Genomic DNA, 19,276 nt, shown 5'->3' on the forward strand with positions numbered 1-19,276 from the left:
TAGAACGTTTGCCTTGCAAATTGCACCCAATGAGAATTGTTTCTCCCAAGATTAAAACCAGGTTTACAAGGCGGATTGAGACTGCACCAAAACGTTTGAAGAAAGGCCAAAATTACAAAAATGGTTTAATTAAAACAGAATCCATGTGCTGGAAGGGGTTTTATTGGGCACGACAAAAGTATTGAAAAACGCCCCTGGTATAGAGCATACGATTGCAATGAAGAAGGGCTTATTGGGATGCTGTCCTGCTTTCTACCTTCATTGTTTTCATTCATAAATAAAACAAGGTTGAATGAGTGGCTTGAAATCAAGTCTGCCACCTTCGGCATCTTCCCTCCCGCCGGCATCCTGCCATCAATGGCAAGGGAGGGGGAAGCCCTCCGCCCCAGGCGCACGGGAGCGCAAGGCGAAACTTGCCCCAGAGGCCGCCACCTTCCTAGGGCCCGGGGGCTGCCTGCGAGGGCGACTTTTCCCCAGGGGCTTCCCGGGCTCCGGCCGGGTCGGAGAGCCAGCAGAGGGCGCGAGATGCGCGCCGCATTTCCTCCGCTGGGCCGGGCCAAGTTTGAAAAAGTTCCCCGCCGGCGCCGGACGGGCTCCGGTGGCTGCAGCAGCGATGGCGTCCGGGCAGATCCAACAGGTGAGAGCGCAGGTGCGCCTTTGCAAAGCGGCCTCAAGGCCGGCGCCTCCTTTCCCCAGCCGGGGCTGCTGCGCCTATGCCGCCAGGGAACCGGCTGGAGGTTGGGGGGGGGGGGGGTCCTGTCCAACTGGGCTTTTGCAAAACCAGGCGCGAGTTGGGGATTCCGGCGGTCGACGCGCGTTTTGTGTTGCTCGTGGGTGGGAGGAGGGGGGTGGGCAGGAATCCGAGCCCTGTGGATTGGCTTGTTTGGAGGTTGGGGGCCAGGATCTCCGAGGACTGGGACCTCCAGGGGCTGCCCCTGGCTTTGCAGCGGAGGGGTCTTTAAACCTGCCTTCTCTGCCTTCCTTTTCTTTGCAAAGACCGCCCTCCCACCCCCCCAAAAAAAGGATGGGCTGCCTAAAAGTTTGTGCTGCTGGCTTCCCTGCCTGTCCTGGCTCTGTCAGGGTTGGGTCTTTCTCGCCTGGGGAGAGGGTCTCTTGGATGTGTATGTGTGTGTTGTGTTAGGCTAGGCAGGGAGGTGTGATTCACATGGTTGTTAAGTGAATCCAGCTTCTCCCCCCCCCCACCATCTCAGCCCCTCTGCCCTGCCTTAACCTTAAGCCGAGCTGCGTTTCCTCCGAAATCCGGTCTGTTTCCTCGCTGGGCGAGACTTTCCTGCCTCTGCCACAGTTTCTCCAATTTCCAGGAGTTGTTTGTTTAGAGACGGGAAACCTTCCCAGGTTTCCGGCTTGGGGGGGGGGAGTTGAGCTGTGGAATATCTCACTGCCACACGTGTGTGTGTCCCCCCCCCTCGCCCTTTTTTGCCTTGAAATGTGAAAGAGTGAAGCATCACACCACAACTCAACCCTTGTGGCTCTTCGAGGCCGCCTTCTTCTTCCTTAATTTCCTACAGGATACAAGTAGTCCTTGATTTACGGCCACAATGGAGCCCAACATTTTTGTTACTAAACAAGACAGTCGTTACGTGCGTTTTGCCCCTTTTTACAACCGTTTTTGCCACAATCGTGAAGTATATCACAGCCATGGTTAAGTTAGTCCCACAGTTGTTAAGTAACTTGGATCATCAGAAGGTCACAAAAGGGGGGATCACACTACGACCGTCATAAGTACATGCCAGTTTGCTAAACATCTGAATTTTGACCAGGTGACAATGGGGATGCAGCAACGGTCATAAGTGTGAAAAATGGTCGCTTTTTTCAGTGCCGTTGCAGCTTTGAACGGTCACTAAATGAATGATTGTAAGTCAAGGACTACCTGTAGTCACATTCAGTGACTTTAGCAGATATGTCCTTCAGTTTTTTGAGAAAGATTTCTTCAGACCAAAGTGCTTTGCTGACTTCTTTCATCAATAAAGCCACTAATAAATTAGCATTCTTAGAGCCGAAGATGGAGCGTTTATGTTAAGACTACTTTAATTTCAGTTTGAATGAAATGAAATGTTATTTTTCCCCTAGCTCTATCTCTTTTTTCAAAGCGAGGGTTGGGCAGCGGTTTGGAAAACAAATTGCTAAATAATAACCTGATTTTGTACATGTTAAACCCACCATTCAGGCATTACTATGCGGCCCGTTTATGGCACTCTTGAACCCAATGATCAGAATCCAAGAAAGTTCCAAAAATTGAAAAATTACAATCTTCTTTCTGTCAGAATTAATCTGGACACGTGCTCTAAAGATGGTCAGGTTTCCAGCAATAGCTGAGAAGCCAAAGGATATAATCTTATTATTAATTTTCAGGTTTAATCTTTTTTTCTTAAGTTTTGAGTTTGTGTTTCGATTGGTATTTTTGCACTTGGAGATTTCTGTTTGTGTCTGTCTGCTTACATTTTGTTTTTGTTTTTCGAGTCGTATTTCTGCCTCTTAAATTTTATATTTGTGTTTCAATTCATGTTTCTGCCTTTTAAGTTTTGGGTTTGTTTTGATTCCTGTTCCTGTCATATTTTAAATCGGGGGTCTCCAACCTTGGCAACTTTAAGCTTCCAGGATTAAAGTTGCCAAGGTTGGAGACCCCTGTTTTAAATCATCACCCGTCTCATTAAAAGTGACTCTAGGCAGCGTACAACAATTCAGTAAAGTTTTAAGTTGTTTATTTGTGTTTTGATTTCTTTTTCTGAATTTTGCCTTTTGTTATCTGTCCTTATATTTGTGCAACCGGCTGAAGGTCCCAGATCCAGCAGGGATCCAGCAGAAACTGGAATCCCAAAAGGAATCCATCCGCCGGGCCATCCAGAAAGAGCTGAAAATCAAGGAAGGGGCTGAGAATTTGCGGAGGGCGACCAAAGACAAGAAGAATTTGGTCCACGTGGAGACGGCTCTGAAATCATCCAGCCGGAAGTTGGAGCAGTTGCATTGCCAGCTCCAAGCACTCCAAGCACGGATTGTCACCGGGGAGCGAGACGGTGGCCAATCAGGTGGGATGTGGAAGTGCACAGGGCTGGGGAATTCTGGGAATTGAAGTCCATGCCTCCTAAATCATGCCAACTGGGGAATTCTGGAAGTTGTAGTTCACCCATCTTAAAGCCTGTCAATTGGGGAATTCTAGGAGTCTTAAAGGATGCTTATTGGGGGGATTCTGGGAGTTGAAGTCCATACCTCTTAAAGCATGCAAGTTCAGAATTTCTGAGTGGTCTCCCATCCGGGTCCTGCCCCTGCTACCCAAGGGGCTGCTGCTTAGTTGCCTCTTGTCAGATTGGCTTTTGTGTCCTCCCCAGATGCAAACGGGCCACCCGATCTCAAGCTTTGGGGAAAAGACCCCAACCACATTTCAAAAAGGCTGGAGGCTTTGAAGAAACAGCTTCACATTGAGCTGAAAGTGAAGCAGGGAGCCGAGAAGATGCTCCAGGTCTATTCCAGCACAGCAAAGGTGAGTGGGGTCCCCTTTGTCCATCAAAGTGCCAACCCACCCCTCTTCCCTTAAGGCTGCCTTATGGCAGTGATTGGGACGGGGCGGCTCAGTGGGTAAGACGCTGTTCCAGTCACAGATTATACAGCACCAATTTGGCGCTGACCATTCGTTGTCTGGGTTCTTGTGTTTAGGGTAATGAGTAATACATCAGCTTAAGTGGGGCTTCAAGTATGATCCTGATTTTTCACACCTTAAACACTTGATGTTCCTCACCTCGGATTCTCTCTTCCTCCTCCAGGAGCGGAAACTCCTGGCAGCTGCTCAGCAAACATTTCAGGACAGCAAGACGAAAATTGAGCAGATCCGTATGGAGATGCTGAAGCTGTCTCAGGCGACGGGTGCTCCAGGTAATTCCCCTCAACCCGACCGGTGGGCATGCAAACAGCAGGTACCGCTTGGATACCCCAACAACCCTCGCTCCCCACGCACACACAAATAGGCACTGTTTTTCCAAATGGAAATCAGGCAACTGCTGATGGTAAACCCTGCGAGGGAAAAGCCATCCCTGTGGTTATTTTGTAATCTTCCCCCAGTTCTGTCCTCCAGCAAAGAGGGAAGCTGTTCTCTTTATCAGCTCCTGCCCTTGCAGATAAAAAAAATCACATTGCTAGTCCCGAGAACCTGTTTTACCTATTTGTACTCAATATGGACTAGCCACTTGCTTCGTTTTCCTTTCTCTGCTAAAAAAATCAGTAAAAAAACCCCGTGTCCTGTGCATGAAAAGCAGCAGGGAGCCCTTTGCAGGCGGAGGGGTTGTGTTCCTGTTTCCAGTGGTAGAAGGTCGCTCAGTCTGTCGGCTGTGGCTGGTTCCTCCTGATTATGCCCTTCCGTCTCTGCAGAGGTAGCAGGCAGGGGGCCCACCTTGCTTCTGGAGCTGCGTCTGGAAGAACTGAGGCATCGCCTGCGGATTGAAGCGGCGGTGGCTGAGGGAGCCAAAAACGTGGTGAAGATCCTGGGCGGACGGCGGGTGCAGGACAGGAAGATGTTGGCAGAGGTGAGTGGAGTTTTGCATCTGCAGCAAACGGATTCTGCAACCAGAGTTGGTGACTCTGCATGTTTCTAGTCCCCGTGGAGGGTGAAGCCTGCAGTTCAAGGGGGCTTCCTCCGCCGGATATGTTGGATTACAATTCCCAGGATCCCCCAGCAAAGACAGTCACTAGATTTGCAGCACTGTAGAGAGACTTCTGGAAACTGCTGGATGAAAGAAAAAAACCTGCTAGATCTCACACTTGAATTATCCGCGCTGAATTTTGCATGTTAAAATTCCCTTAACGACCGTGGCAAGAAAGGTCGTAAAACGGGACAAAGCTCACTTACTAAATGTCTCACTTAGCAACAGAAGTTTTTGGGCTCAATTGTGATCGTAAGTCCAGGGACGCGGTGGCTCAGTGGCTAAGACGCTGAGCTTGTCGATCGAAAGGTTGGCAGTTCAGAGGTTCGAATCCCTATTGCCGCGTAACGGGGTGAGCTCCCGTTCCTTGTCCCAGCTTCTGCCAACCTAGCAGTTCAAAAGCAGGTAAAAAATGCAAGTAGAAAAATTGGGACCACCTTTGGTGGGAAGGGAACAGCGTTCCGTGCGCCTTTGGCGTTGAGTCATGCCGGCCACACGACCATGGAGACGTCTTTGGACAGCGCTGGCTCTTTGGCTTTGAAACGGAGATGAGCACTGCCCCCTAGAGTTGGGAACGACTGGCACATATGTGTGATGGGAACCTTTCCCTTTTACCTTGAAGTCCAGGACTCCCCTTATTTCAAACTTTTAACCCTTTTTTCCCTCTCTCTGTCTTACACTGTGCTCTAGGCTCAGGCTTGTCTGCAGGAATCCTCCCAAAAGATCGATCTCTTTCGACTGGCTCTCGAGCATCTTCTGAGTCAACTTTCTCCAGATGACCCAAAATGGGGGCTGATCAAGCAAGAGATAAGGGACACCTTCTCCCTCGGGGCCCAACAGTCGCCCCCGACTTCGATCAGGCCCACGGCTCTCACAGGTATCTTTTAAGCAACTTATTCTCCAAAGCCCCTGAGGGCAGGACAAGAGACCGTTGGGTGGGAGCCCCTCGGGGGGTGGGGGGGAGATCCACCCTGGAAGGAAAGAGAAATTTACTGACAGTGAGAACAATTAATTAGTGGAATGGCTTCTTTTAATTATTTATTTTTTATTTATTTATTTCGTCAAACATGTACAAGATAACAGGTGTAAGTATAAACATGGACACGAACATAGGAAATTAATACAAATAAATGGGGACAGTAGGACAGGGACGGAAGGCATGCTGGTGCATTTATGCACCCCCCTTACAGACCTCTTAGGAATGGGGCGAAGTCCACGGTAGACAGTTTAAGGTTAAAGTTCTGGGGGTTTGAGGCTGTAACAACGGAGTTAGGTAGAGCATTACAGGCGTTGACCACTCTGTTGCTAAAGTTGTATTTTCTGCAATCGAGTTTGGAGCGTTTTGCCTTGAGTTCATATTGATTGTTTGCCCGTGTATTATTGCACTTGAAGCTGAAGTTGTCATTGACAGGTAGGACGTTGTAGCAGACAATTTTGTGTACTAAGCTTAGGACAGATCGTAGGCGGCGTAGTTCCAGGTTGTCCAGGCCCAAAATTTCAAACCTGGTGGCATCAGGGATTCTGTTCCGAGCAGAGGAGTGGAGGAGTCTTCTCGTGAAATACCTCTGGACCCGCTCAATTGTATTAATGTCCGATATACAGTGCGGATTCCAGGCAGACGAGCTGTATTTGAGAATCGGTCTGGCAAAGGTTTTGTATGCCCTGGTTTGCAGTACAATATTACCGGAGAAGAAGCTTTGCAAAATTAGGTTAATGCCTTTTTGGCAATGCTGTTACAGTGAGCTCTGGGGCTCAGATCGTTTGAGATGAGTACTCCTAGGTCCTTGACAGAGTGAGGGTCGTCTACGAGGTCATATCCGCCCAGTTTGTATTTGGGGTTCTGATTTTTGTTGCCAGTGTGTGAGACGGAGCATTTGTTAGTTGAGATTTGGAGTTTCCAATTGCGCAACCGTTCTGATACATAGTCAAGGTCCTTCTGTAGGACAGCAGTATTGTCGTTGGTGTTAAATAGTTTTACGTCATCAGCGAAGGCTTTGAAGAAGAGATTGGGCAACCTTTTCTCCAGGATAGGATAAGGATTTCTGCCTGAGCAGGGGGTTGGACTAGAAGACCTCCAAGGTCCCTTCCAACTCTGTCATTCTGTTAATTTCATTTCAACATTTGTGTGTGTCTTTCAATTCGGCGAATTCAAACCTTGATATACCCATACGGTAGGATGCAATTAGCAGGCTGGGAGGGAGGAAATCACTTTGAATGAGAGGAAGTGCCAATCCGGAGTTTTGTGTATGGAAAAAAAAAAAAAACCCAGCCACAATGAAGTCTTAACAATCCTTTGACTTACAAAACCCTGGATATTTTAAAAAGGAATAAAGACGTTCCCTTTCTAACCACATCCCGACTTTCCAGCAGCTATAAAGATTCAAATGTAATTTTTTTTGAATTTGCCTGCACTAATTAAAGTCCCCGGCATCAAACCCATTAAATATGATTTTCTTTTCGAGCTTGTCTGCATGCAAATGAAAAGACAATAAAAATTGTGCATTCATAGATTACTGGAAACAAAGAATACTATATAGATTTTGTTATTTAATTTCCTTTCCTTTTCATCCATTTACCTCCTTTTCTTTCCTTTTCATCCATTTACTGATCCTTCCCTTCCCTTCCCTCTTTCTCCTTCTCTTTCTCTCTCTCTCCTTCCCTTTCCCTTCCTTTTTTTCCCTCCCCTTCCCCCTTTTTCCCTTTTCTTTTATCACATTTCTACACCACTCCTCCCCTCCCCTTCCTTTCCCTCTCCTTCCTCTCTCCCCTTCCCCCTTTCTCTTTCTCTTTTCTTCCCTTTCCTTTTTTCCCCCTCCTCTTCCAATACCCCTTCCCCCTTTTCTCTTTTTTTTTCCTTTTTCCCGTTTTTCCCCTTTTATCAAATTTCTACACCGCTCCTCCCCTACAGTGACTCTGGCCAGCGTTATTACATGAAAGTTTCTCCATTTTAGACTTAACAGCAATTTTTTTTTTTTTTTTTTACAAAATCAAGGAATGTTCTTATGTGATAAGGAAAATGTTGTGGCATTTTTAAACAGATTGACTGTGTTTAGTTTAACAACAAAGTAATCTCACTCATCCTTAGAGGTTGTGTATGTGTGTGTTTATGTATAAACACTAAGTCAAACGGCAACAAAGCTGCAGACAAGTTTGCCAATTTCCACAAAAACTTCCCAGTACACCAAATAAACAGAAGTATTGTTTTCGGAGTATTGTAACTGGATCAGATTAGTCAAAGAACCAACATCTTTGTCCAATCCCAGAGAGATAAAATCCGATTTTTTTAAGATCTACTGGCTAATTCATCTGGATTTTCCGTTCTGAATTATTCCGGCAATTTTCTCATTCAAACTACCGTAATATATTTTGAACATTTTTTTTCCTTACAACCTGCGGCATATCTGCGTCGTTGTCATGGAAAGTTAAGTCCGAGAGCTTAAACTGTCACTGGAGGTTTTCAAAAATAGAATCCTTTGACCAGGATGGTATAAGATCTCCTGCCTTATTTATTTATTTACCAAATTTCTATACCGCCCTACTCCCAGAGGACTCAGGGTGGTGAACAGCCAAGCTAAAATACAGATAATACAAACATTAAAAGTCCATTAAAATTATTAAATATTTTGGCTGAAAACAAATTTAAAACACCCAATTTATAAAACACCTTGAGCAGGTGGTTAGACTAGAAGACCTCCGAGGTCCCTTCCAGCCCTAAGCTTCTATGTTCTAAGAACTTGAATTGTATCCCTTTGGCTACAGTTGTCCCACCCTTTGTGGTTCTTCTCTTTGGCTTGCAGGTAGACTTCAAGTCCGTTTGGTCGGCTGTGAAGACCTCCTGGAGAAGATCTCGGGTCGTTCCCGTGTGGCCACTTCCTTGCCGGTTTCCACGAGCCCCGGGGACTTCAAGCTCTTGAGTCGGACGTGGGTTGGGGTCAACATCCCTGGCCGGGGGTCTGCAGGAAAGCTCCTTCGCCAGGAGGAACTCAGCAGTGAGTGTTGAAGACCCTCACAGCCGATAGAGCCGAATCAGGTTTATTATCCAAATAAAAGTGATCGGGAACCACTCTTATGACAGGGACGTGGGTAATAAAGAGATACCCTATAATCTGTTGTTCTAATTTTATTTTAAAACAGCTTTCTAGTCCCTGAATGAACTCAACGTACAGGTAGTCCTCAACTTACGACCACCATTGAGCCCAAAACTTCTGTGGCTAAGCAAAGATTCGACCTTTCCTGCCACAGTCGTTATGTGAATCACTGCAGTTGCAAACTTAGCAACATGTCGTGTTAAACGAATCTGGCTTTTCATTGACTTTGCTTGTCAGGAGGTCACAAAAGGGGATGACCTGAGCCCGGGAGGGCCGCAACCGTCATAAGTACATGCCAGTTGCCAAGCCACTGAATTTTGATCGCGGGAGTGCTGCAGCGGCTGTGTGAAAACTGGGTCCTAAGTCACTTTTTTCCACTGCCGTTGAAACTTTAAAACCGTCATTAAATAAATGCCAATGGTCTCTAAGTGAGGACTGCCTGCCACCGTTAGGGGGCCTTGGCACAGGCTCTTCCCGAGAAGACACGGCACCCCAAAGATCTGATGTCACCCCTGGTTCTTCTTTCTTCCTTCGGCAGGAGAAGTCCTTGCAGTTCTCAAAGTCGACAACAAGGTTGCGGGTCAGACCAACTGGGGCCCGGTTAGCAGGCAATCTTGGAACCAGAGTTTCACGGTCGAGTTGGAGAGGGTAAGTCTGCATTTCCGCCTCCTCAGAATGCCTTACTTGCCAGAGGAGGAAACGAACTACAAATCGGCTTTAGAACAAAGACGCAGCATATATACAAGCAGTCCAATTTTAGAAAAAATAATAATAATAATAATAGAATTCTTTATTGGCCAAGTGTGATTAGACACACAAGTCAGGTGCCATAAGGGATTCTGTTCCGAGCAGAGGAGTGGAGGACTCTTCTCGTAAAATACCTCTGGACCCGCTCAAATGTATTAATGTCCATTATACAGTGTGGATTCCAGACTGATGAGCTGTATTCGAGAATTGGTCTGGCAAAGGTTTTGTATGCCCTGGTTTGCAGTTCAGTATTACCGGAGAAGAAGCTACGCAAGATTGGGTTAACAACTTTTAATGCCTTTTTGGCAATGCTGTTACAATGAGCTCCGGCGCTTAGATTGTTTGAGATGAGTACTCCTGGGTCCTTGACAGAGTGAGGGTCGTCTACGAGGTCTTATCCTCCCAGATTGTATTTTGTGTTCTGGTTTTTGTTGCCAATGTGTAAGACAGAGCATTTCCGTTGATAAGCAAGAGAGTTGTTAAGTCACACGTTGTTAAGGTATGGAGGGATTTGCCCCTAAAGGGGAAGGGGCTGGCTCAACGTCACCTTGCGGTCCTGAAGGTTAAGGCTGGACTAGAATCCAAAATCCCCAGCCAACACCCAAACCGCTAATCCCCTGCCACCATTACCGCAACGAGCAGATCAGACGCCATGTTGAGACTTGGAAAATCAGAGAAAGGGATCCCTTTTTTTGAGCTTTTCCTGATCTCTCTTCCCTTCGCCCTGCAGTCTCGGGAGCTGGAGATCTCCGTCTATTGGCACGACTGGCGCCAACTCTGCGGGGTGGCATTTCTGCGCCTGGACGGCTTCCTGGACAACGCCAGGCACCCCATGGCGGTTTCCCTCGAACCACGAGGGACGCTCTTCCTAGAGGTGAGGGGTGCTTTCCTCTTTTACAGGTAGTCCCTGACTTAACCACCATTCGGTCAGAGTTACAACTGACTTGAAACCAGTCCTCACATTTACGCCCAACACAGCATCTCCAAGATCACGTTACCAAAATTCGAGTGATTGGCAACTGGCATAAATTTACGGTGGTTTTAGCATTCTGAGGTCATGTGATTCCCCTTTGTGACCTTCCCAGCTGGCTTCCAGCAAAATCGGGGAGGGAAACTCGATGTGATTCACGTAACAACTGCACTGATTTGTTCAATCCTTGTGGCAAAATGATTGTAAAATCAAGCCTGATTCGTTTAACAACCGCCTTGCTTAGCAACGTTGAAGTCCACAAGTCTTGAAGTTGCCTAATTCACAGCCATTGTTCTTCCTTCTTCCATAGGTGACGTTCAGCCAGCCGGTCGTTGAGACCCATGCCAAGCTGCAACGCCAAAAGCGCATTTTCCCCAAACAGAAAGGTAAAGAGAGGCTCCTGACAGAATTACGGATGAAGATAATTGATGCCAATATTTTCCCCCGCATTCAGAACTTCCATTGCATCATCCAATGACCATCATGGACAGCTGAACAACTCTTAGAAGCTAGAACAGTGTTGCCAAATCTTTTCAGTACCGAGTGCCGAAAGGGAAGTGTGCACACACACGCACCGTAAACCGGAAGAGCAGCTCCCCAGCGCGCACGCGCGGGAGAAGCAGAAACCAGAAGCTCAGCTTCCCAGCACCCACATGCACGCCAGGGAGTTGCTTTCCCAGTTTCTGATGCTCCTGCGCACGAGAAGACCACCTGGCTGGAACCTGGAAGAGCAACGGGCGACGGCTGCCGTGCCCGGAGAGATGGCTCTGTGTGCCACTTCCGGCACGCGTGTCATAGGTTCATCATCACAGAGCTAGAACATAAACTCTTAGGTCTGGAAGAGACCTCAGAGGTCAAGGCAGGAGACCTTCTACTTCTTTGTTGTCCATCAGAACTCAGACTGAGTTTTGAGGAGGAATGCTGGACATCCAGAATCAAGGATGGTCAGGAGGGTGGCCGGCCGCCAGGAAGGCCCACTCAGACCACTGGTTGAGCATCACTGGCTTTGGTGTCCTTCCCTGCAGGGAAAGAGTTTCTCCGAGCTTCTCAGATGAACGTCAACATTGCCACCTGGGGACGTTTGATGATGAGCCTTCTGCCCCCTTGCAGTTCCTTGAATGCTTCGAGCCCCCCTTTCCAAGGGTCTCTGCGACCAGATGTTGCTTCTGCAGCTGCTGCTGAGGACAGCCCGGGGCCTTTGGGGTCCAGGTGAGCCCAATCTGGAATCCAGTTTGTTCGATCCATTGGTGGGTGATCAAGGAATGGAAGGCAGGTATTCCTCGATTTACGACCAGAACTTCCATTGCTAAGCAAGGCGGCTGTTAAGTGAGTCTCACCCAACGTTAGGACCATTTTTGCCAGACAAATCACACGGCAGCTATTAAGCGAATCGTAAAGTCGCTAAGCAAATCCCCCCTCCCTCGTTGAATTCGCTTGTCAGAAGGCGGCTGGGAAACGGCGACCCCGAGATCACGATGCAACTGTCATAAGTACATGCCAGTTGCCAAGAGCCCAAATTTTGATCATGTGATCATGGAGGGTTGTACGTGTGAGGACTGGTTGTAAAACACTTTTTTCAGGGCCGTTGTAACTTTGAATGGTTGCTGAACCAATGTAAGCTGAGGACTGCCTAGGCGGACAAGGCTGATTTAGGCATTTGGAGAGAAAAGGAGAGTTTAAAAATGCAAAAAGAAACAATCTCTCTTCCACATTCAGCACTTCCCCTCCGGTGAAGCTGATCCGGGGAAATCAGCCGCCCCCTAAGCCCCCCCGCCTCTTTCTGCCTCTTTCGCGCAAGGAAACCGTCGCATCTCCAACAGATCCGGCGGTAAGTCCCACTTAGTTCTTTGGCCCAGGTGACTTCTGGGTTCTGTTGGGGAAGTTGTAGATTCTGAGTACCTAAAGGTATAAATTTGTTTGTTTGTTTTTATTATTTTATTATTTTTATAAATAACTCAAGGGGGTGAACATATCTAATAAACCTTCCTCCTCCTATTTTCCCCACAACAATAGCCCCGTGAGTGTGGGTTGGGCTGGAAGAGAGGGGCTGGCCCCAAGTCACCCAGCTGGCTTTCACGCCTAAGGCTGGAGTAGAACTTCCCATCTTTTGCTGACTGGCCCAAAGTTGGTTGATCACCCAGTGGTCTCCTCTCCTTCCCTGTGTTCTGTTTATAGGACCAGAAGGCTCGCCTCCTCCATGGAAAAACAGGCAACTTGCAACAAACCAGCATCAGGTACGAACCAAAACGTGATTAACCAGGTTTCTGGCAGGTGCTTTAAACCTTCTTTGCTGCAGTCGGTACCTCCCTGCTGCCTGGGTAGGGATGATGGGTCCAGGTACTCCTCAGCTACAAATGAGCCCAACATTTCTGTTGCTAAGTGAGACCGTTGTTAAGGGAGGTTTGCCCCATTCAACAACCTTTCTTGCCCCAGTTGTTAACTGAATCACTGCAGTTCTTAAATTACTAACAGGATTGCAGGGTGAATCTACCTTCCCTGCTGACTTTGTGTGTCTTTCCTTCTTTTTTTCTTTCTCTTTCTTTCTTTCTCTTTCTTTCTTTTTCTTTCCTTCCTTCCTTCCTTCCTTCCTTCCTTCCTTCCTTCCTTCCTTCCTTCCTTCCTTTCTTTCTTTCTTTCTTTAATTTATATTGCTGCCTATTCACACATGGCAACTCAAGGCGGCTTACAGAATGTAAAACCTCATTTAAAACAATAAAACTAATAAAAAAGAATCAAATAATATTCCTTCCCAGGAGGACCACTCTGCGGCTTGAAGACTTCTGTTGTATGGCGGTGCTTGGGAGGGGCCATTTTGGAAAGGTAGAGTAAACCTGAAGTAGGGCCACAAAAATAGAGATCACGTGACCCTGGGATGCTGCCACCATCGTAAACACCCACCCCAATTTTGATCACGGGGCGGGCTGAAACGGTCATAAGTGCGAGGACCGATTGATGAGTCCCTTGCCAGGTGTCTGAAGTTTGATCACGTGGGAATGTTGTGATAGTCGTATAAGTGCAAGAACTGGTTGCAAGCTGCCTTTTTTTTTGGGGGGGGGGGGTTGCTGTTTTAACTTCGAACTGTCGCTAAACGAAGGGTTGTAAGTCAAGGACAACCCGTACAGCGAGCAGACAAGAGTCGATGTGAAGTATTTCTTCATTAAAAAAACGATTCGGTCCTTTCAGTGTTCGTGGGGCAGGTGCAAAGCTGCTGGGAGGGGGTGGGGGATGGGGGGGGAAACTGGGTTTGATTCTGGCCTGTTCCCAAGAGGATTGGATGCTTATTTCTAGGTCTTGCTCGCCCGTCACAAGGCCACCCAGAAGCTCTTCGCCATCAAAGCCCTGAAGAAGCAGGAGATAATCAGCCGGGATGACCTCGAAAGGTGAACTGTAGGGTTTGCATTTGGTTTCTTCTCTGGGAAGGAGCCCTGAGGGCTTCTTGTCAGCTGGGCCAGATGGGAAAAACAGACGACAAAGTCTGTCGGGTTGGTGGTGGACTCGAATCCGGGTCTCCCTATAGTTAGCTCGAAGAAGGACATGGTAGCTCAGTGGCTAAGACGCTGAGCTTGTTGATCAGAAGGTCGGCAGTTCAGTGGTTCGAATCCCTAGTCATGGGACTCTGGGCTGTGTGCAAAGTCAAAAACACAACACAACCAAAACAAATAACAAATCATTTAAAAAATAAATTAAAAGCCCTTTTAGGAAAGGTGCTAGTCCTTGTGAAAGTGAAAGAAAGGGGAAAGTGAAGGGGAAAATATACTTACAGGAACAAAGGATATCTTTATTGTCTTTTGATGTTTCCTCAACATTTTTTTATCTCTGGCAGCTTGTATTGTGAGAAACGTATTTTTGAAGTCATCAATTCTTCCGGTCATCCCTTCCTGGTCAACATGTTTGCCTGTTTCCAGACTTCGAGTCACGTATGTTTTCTGATGGATTACGCTCCTGGCGGGGACCTCATGATGCACATCAGCTTCAACAATTTCTCTGAAGATACAGCTCGGTGAGTGGATGAAAATTACAGAACATAGAATAAAAGAGTTGGAAAGGAAATTGTAGGTCATCTTGTCCAGCCCCCTGTTCAAGCGGGAGAGCCTATACCAGCACTGTTGTTAACTTCAAATATTCGTTAGGTGCCTCCGTCCTAAGCAGAGGACTAATTTTGTACCCTTAACTATGCTGTGTGTTTGATCCCCTTCCCTTCCCTGTTCAATCGTTTTAAAGGTTCTGCTCTGCCTGTGTTGTCTTAGGACTTCAGTTCTTACATGAAAAGACCATCATTTACAGGTAAAACATCTGAAATGCAAGAATAGAATTACTGGCTTTCGTACCTTAGGCGGGACTAGAACTCACCATCTCCTGGGGATTGGCCCAAAGTCACCTAGTGTCAGCTGCCACCTTACTCTTGCTTGTACTTCGCTACCATGCAGTGAGAGGCTGCCATGATCTCAGGGGAGAGTGAATGGGAGGGGAAATGCTTGGGGGAAAGCGAAAGTAACGGCGCTGTTCCTCCCTGAGATGCTGCTTCAAAGTCACCCGGCTGGGAGAACAGAGCGGCTGCACACCAACCTGCAGATGAAGGGACCGTTCTGAAAACATCTTGTTTGAACCTGATTGGTTATGCAGGGGTCCGCGATGGGAGGCAGTTAAAGCAGGGAAAAGTGGGATTTAGGATTTTTGGCGCATGATTCTCAGTTCTGGCTTTGCATTACTGCAGTACACTTGGCTTCTAATAAAACTATGCCTTTCTCAACAAATGGAGCCAAGGGTAGCTTCTGTGCAGAAGTTTAACTGGTGTAGGTCTGACACCTAACCAGCTTTCATACCTAGTGCGGGACTAGAACTCACTGTCGCCTGGTTTCTAGACCAGCACCTCAATCATTACACCAAGTTGGCTCTCTGTCTCCTTAATACGGCGAGTCTTCCCTTTCTCCCTTTCACCTCCGTTTTCCCTGCTGCTCCTTCTGCAGAGATTTGAAAATGGATAACTTGCTCCTAGACGCTGAAGGATTTGTGAAGATTGGGGACTTTGGGCTTTGCAAAGAAGGTGAGAGCAAAGAAAGAGCTTTGCTTGATAGGGCAGAGGGTGGGATAGCTGGGAGTATTTGCAATCCAATGACAGGTTTTTCAACTCTCGTTTATCCCGCTTCAAAGGTGTAGGTTTTGGAGACCGGACAAGCACCTTCTGTGGCACCCCAGAATTCCTGGCTCCGGAAATTTTGACGGATCCATCCTACACCCGGGCAGTGGACTGGTGGGGTCTCGGCGTGCTTATTTTTGAGATGCTCGTGGGAGAGGTGAGCTGGTAACCTCATCAAGTCTTCTCAAGCATCAAGAGGGACGGCGCTAACTTAATTACTTATTAAAATTAATTATTTCAAACTAACCAAGCAGGGCTTCTTGGTTGAATTCCTCTTCGGCAAGGGTTGGTGACTTTGGGCCAGCCTACCTCATAGGGTTGTTGTGTGGAGAGGAGGCTGTTTTGAAATCCCCCCTCCCCCCTTGGAAAAAAGGGTACCCAAGGATTAAAACGGTTCCAAATTCTTTCCTTCCAAGTCTCCGTTCCCCGGTGACAACGAAGAAGAGATGTTTGATAGCATCATCAGGGAAGAAGCCCGTTTCCCGCGATTCCTCTCCGAGCTCAGCACTTCGCTTATGCACAAGGTAGTGTTGTGGATTTGTGGTGGGGTCCCACAGTAAAGTTTTGGGCTGGATTGGAACCCAGTCCCATTTTTCTGTTTTTCTTCATTTTTCTCATCAGCTTCTCCAAAAGTGTCCCGAGCGACGTCTCGGAGCAGGAGCAAAAGACGCCGAGGAGATCAAAATTCATCCTTTTTTCAAGGTACGAAGGTCCACCCAACTCCCTCTTCTTTGCGTTTCCGATCTCTTGAATCAACATTTAAACTGAGCCCCAAAAGGAGCCAGAAGTGGTGAGCTGAAGAAATGCAGTACAAGAGATTAAAAAAGAAAGGAAAAGAGCTCAATTTAGTCTGCAAAGCAATGTTTGCTCTCTCGTTCTTCAAAAGGCCTTTGCAAGCCCTCTTTCTATCTTCCTGCATGCCATAATTTCATCGTTTTGCCTTTGTTTTTAAATCACCTCTTCTTTTGATGGACTGGAGGATTGGAGATGATTGGCCCCTCCCAGAGGACATAAAAGAGGAGCGAACAGGATGTGGGCTTTTGCAGGAAGCAATTAGCTCATCTCGTTTCAAAATTGGAAAGTTCTGTTCATGACTCTTAATAGACTCTGTGCCAAGTTTGGCCTTGCCCTGCCTTTGGAAATTGGTTCTTTGGCAGCGTTCCAAGGGAGATACGGTGGGGGTTGATAAACACTCCTCTGAAAGACTGTTTGCCAAAGCCTCGTTGACTGTGAATGAACGGAATTCACGGTCATGTTAATAAAAGAGGTTTTACCGGGATTAAGACTTTTGCTTCATGCTTTCTAAGGAAGCCTAGCTCAGAATACCTTTGATATATTTTTATATTAAATGTATATGGATGTATGGAAGCTTTAAGAATCTTGGTGGCGCAGTGGTTAGAATGTAGTATTGCAGTTTAACTCTCCCCACTGCCAGCAGTTCGATCCTGACCAGCTCAAGGTTGACTCAGCCTTCCATCCTTAGGCGGTCAATAAAATGAGGACCCAGGTTGTTGGGGGCAACAGGCTAACTCTGTAAAGCACTGTGAAGGGGTATATAAGTCTTAAGTGCTATTGTAATTGTCAACCACCCAAATTCTGATGACATGACTGCGGGGATGCTGCATCCTTCACTCTTGTAAGGAGTGGTCATAAGTCACTTTTTTACAGTGCCATTGTAACTTGGAATGGCCACTAATTGATGTAAGTCAAGGACTACCTGTACTGTAATTTTGTGTTGCCAGATCCTATGGTGATTATGACTCCGGAAGTTAAGCAATTTGAATGTTTGGGCCATTTTTTGACTTCTGTTTTTTCTCTCTCTCTCTTTTTTCCCCCCCAGGAGATAAATTGGGCTGCTCTGTTTTCACGGAAGCTCAAACCACCTTTGGTGCCCATCCTCAAAAGTGCCACTGACGTCAGCAACTTTGACAAGGAGTTCACGTCTCAAAAGCCCGTCCTCACACCTCCGGATGACGCCCCCCCCTCTCTCCGTCAAGGAACAAGCCAGGTTCAAGGATTTCGACTTCCTTTCCAAACACCTCCTGGATGTCTGAGTTTGGACCTGATCCCTGCACTGCTGCTAAAGATCCCACCCACCCCCTCTCAGCTGCTGCTCAAGACAAGCTTTAACAGATCACAGTTTGTGGAAACCGACATTTCCAAGCATTATTTCTTTTACATTTGTCCAGGCACATTTTTTTAATCCTCTGACTCTGGCCCCAAGGACCATCTAAGAACTGGTCAACTTCCATCGGTTCCCCACTAATTCTGAATTGTTGGGGACGGGGCCAACAATTGATAGAGATTTTATGCCGGATAGGTTGTGAGTCTTGAGAAGGAATTGCGACTTTATTTACAGCCTTCTGGAAGGCTGGTAAAAGCTGAGCATGCAAACGTCAGTCCTGCCATTTGGGGTTTGCTCTGAAAATCCATCAAGTCCCCCTCCAAACGTTTTGCTGTAGGATCCAGTAGACTTAAGAAACCAACAGTCCATTCCAGGACTGTTTTGCTTGGTCTCCTCCATCAAGACAAGATGGAGCATCCAAAAAGCAGGACGAGGACGATAGCTGTCTGTTTGGGAACCTCGTCTCTTCTCCAGCCCTTCAAAGATGCTTTCTAGTGGGCCCAGAACCCTCCAAGGAAAACCTAATACCATTTTTAGACGTGTATGAATGAAACTCCGGATTGTTTCTTGTCTGCATTTTGCGATGAGTCGACTCCGACCGGACGAAGGAAGGAACCTGGCTCTCAAAAAAGGTAGGGGATATAGTAGGGTGTAGTTTGCACTAAGTAGATCTTTCTCAAGCTTGACAACTTTAAGATGGGTGGGCCTCAACTCCCAGAATTCCCTCCCAGACTGCTTTGGGAATTCTGGGAGTTGAAATCCACCCATTTTAAAGTTGTCCAGGTTGAGAAATACTGACCTAAAGCAGAGATCTCCCATCTTGGTCACTTTTAAGACTCCCAGAATTCCCCGTCCACAAGTCTTAAAAATGGCCAAGTTTGGAGACTTTATGATTTAAAGGATGAAGTATTTGACCCACTCGGATCTCTTGGCCTCGCCTGCAACCCCCAGCCCTGGAGGGGGGAAATCTGCTCCCCCATCCCATTGGGTCCCACAGCTGGAAACTCTGCACATCTGGCCAAGCTGTCTCTATCCATATGGGACCTCCGGTTAGGCAGGAGGCGGAATGATCGGCAGGCAGAACGCACGCTCCGATTGGCGTGGAATTCGAACTCTATCCTCCCGCAGACGACTGCAAGAGATGTCCAGTGTTGGTTGTGAACAAAGTGAGTTTCTGTTCTTCCTGTGGCTTTGGAAACAAAGACAGCCCTTTTCCTTGTTCCCGGACTCAGCCCAGGGCGCACAATGCCTCTCTTTCAAGACGGTCCCTCCGTCAGGCCTCGGCTGCCTCAGTTTCCCTGTCTGCTTCGCCTCCGGAGATGTCACTTTTGGGGGCGATAGAGTGAATTTATGAGAATTGTATTTTTTCTTTCCTCTCCACATCAGGAATGGGATGCAAATGCCCTCCTGTTCAGAGGGAGGGACAGGAGAGAGAAGAGAGGAAACTCGATGCAAAATGTGTCTCGCCTTTCAGTCATTCACTGTGATTGAATTAATTTAAAATTAAACTCATTTCAATAAGAAAGAAGGGCATGTTTTCTAAAATGGGGAAATCCT

The 19,276-nt window shown here is 47.2% G+C and overlaps 1 protein-coding gene across 1 annotated transcript; it reads left to right on the forward strand.

The window, feature by feature from the left end:
- Positions 1-613: 613 nt before the first annotated feature.
- PKN3 (protein kinase N3) lies at positions 614-17,736 on the forward strand. The gene is given in 23 exon segments (XM_070955927.1): positions 614-637; positions 2,798-3,047; positions 3,348-3,499; positions 3,780-3,888; positions 4,381-4,535; positions 5,343-5,529; positions 8,450-8,641; positions 9,279-9,388; positions 10,218-10,361; positions 10,768-10,843; positions 11,483-11,666; positions 12,174-12,285; positions 12,633-12,691; positions 13,211-13,277; positions 13,746-13,837; positions 14,281-14,457; positions 14,679-14,741; positions 15,425-15,501; positions 15,609-15,751; positions 16,011-16,118; positions 16,216-16,296; positions 17,435-17,572; positions 17,574-17,736. Coding segments are annotated over 23 exon segments (2,775 nt in total). The 3' UTR covers positions 17,649-17,736.
- The last annotated feature ends 1,540 nt before the right edge of the window (positions 17,737-19,276 follow it).

This window comes from Pituophis catenifer, unplaced genomic scaffold (genome assembly GCF_029215685.1).
Source record: "Pituophis catenifer annectens isolate HBS135680 unplaced genomic scaffold, rPitCat1.0.hap2 SCAF_17, whole genome shotgun sequence".
Lineage (NCBI taxonomy): Eukaryota > Metazoa > Chordata > Lepidosauria > Squamata > Colubridae > Pituophis > Pituophis catenifer.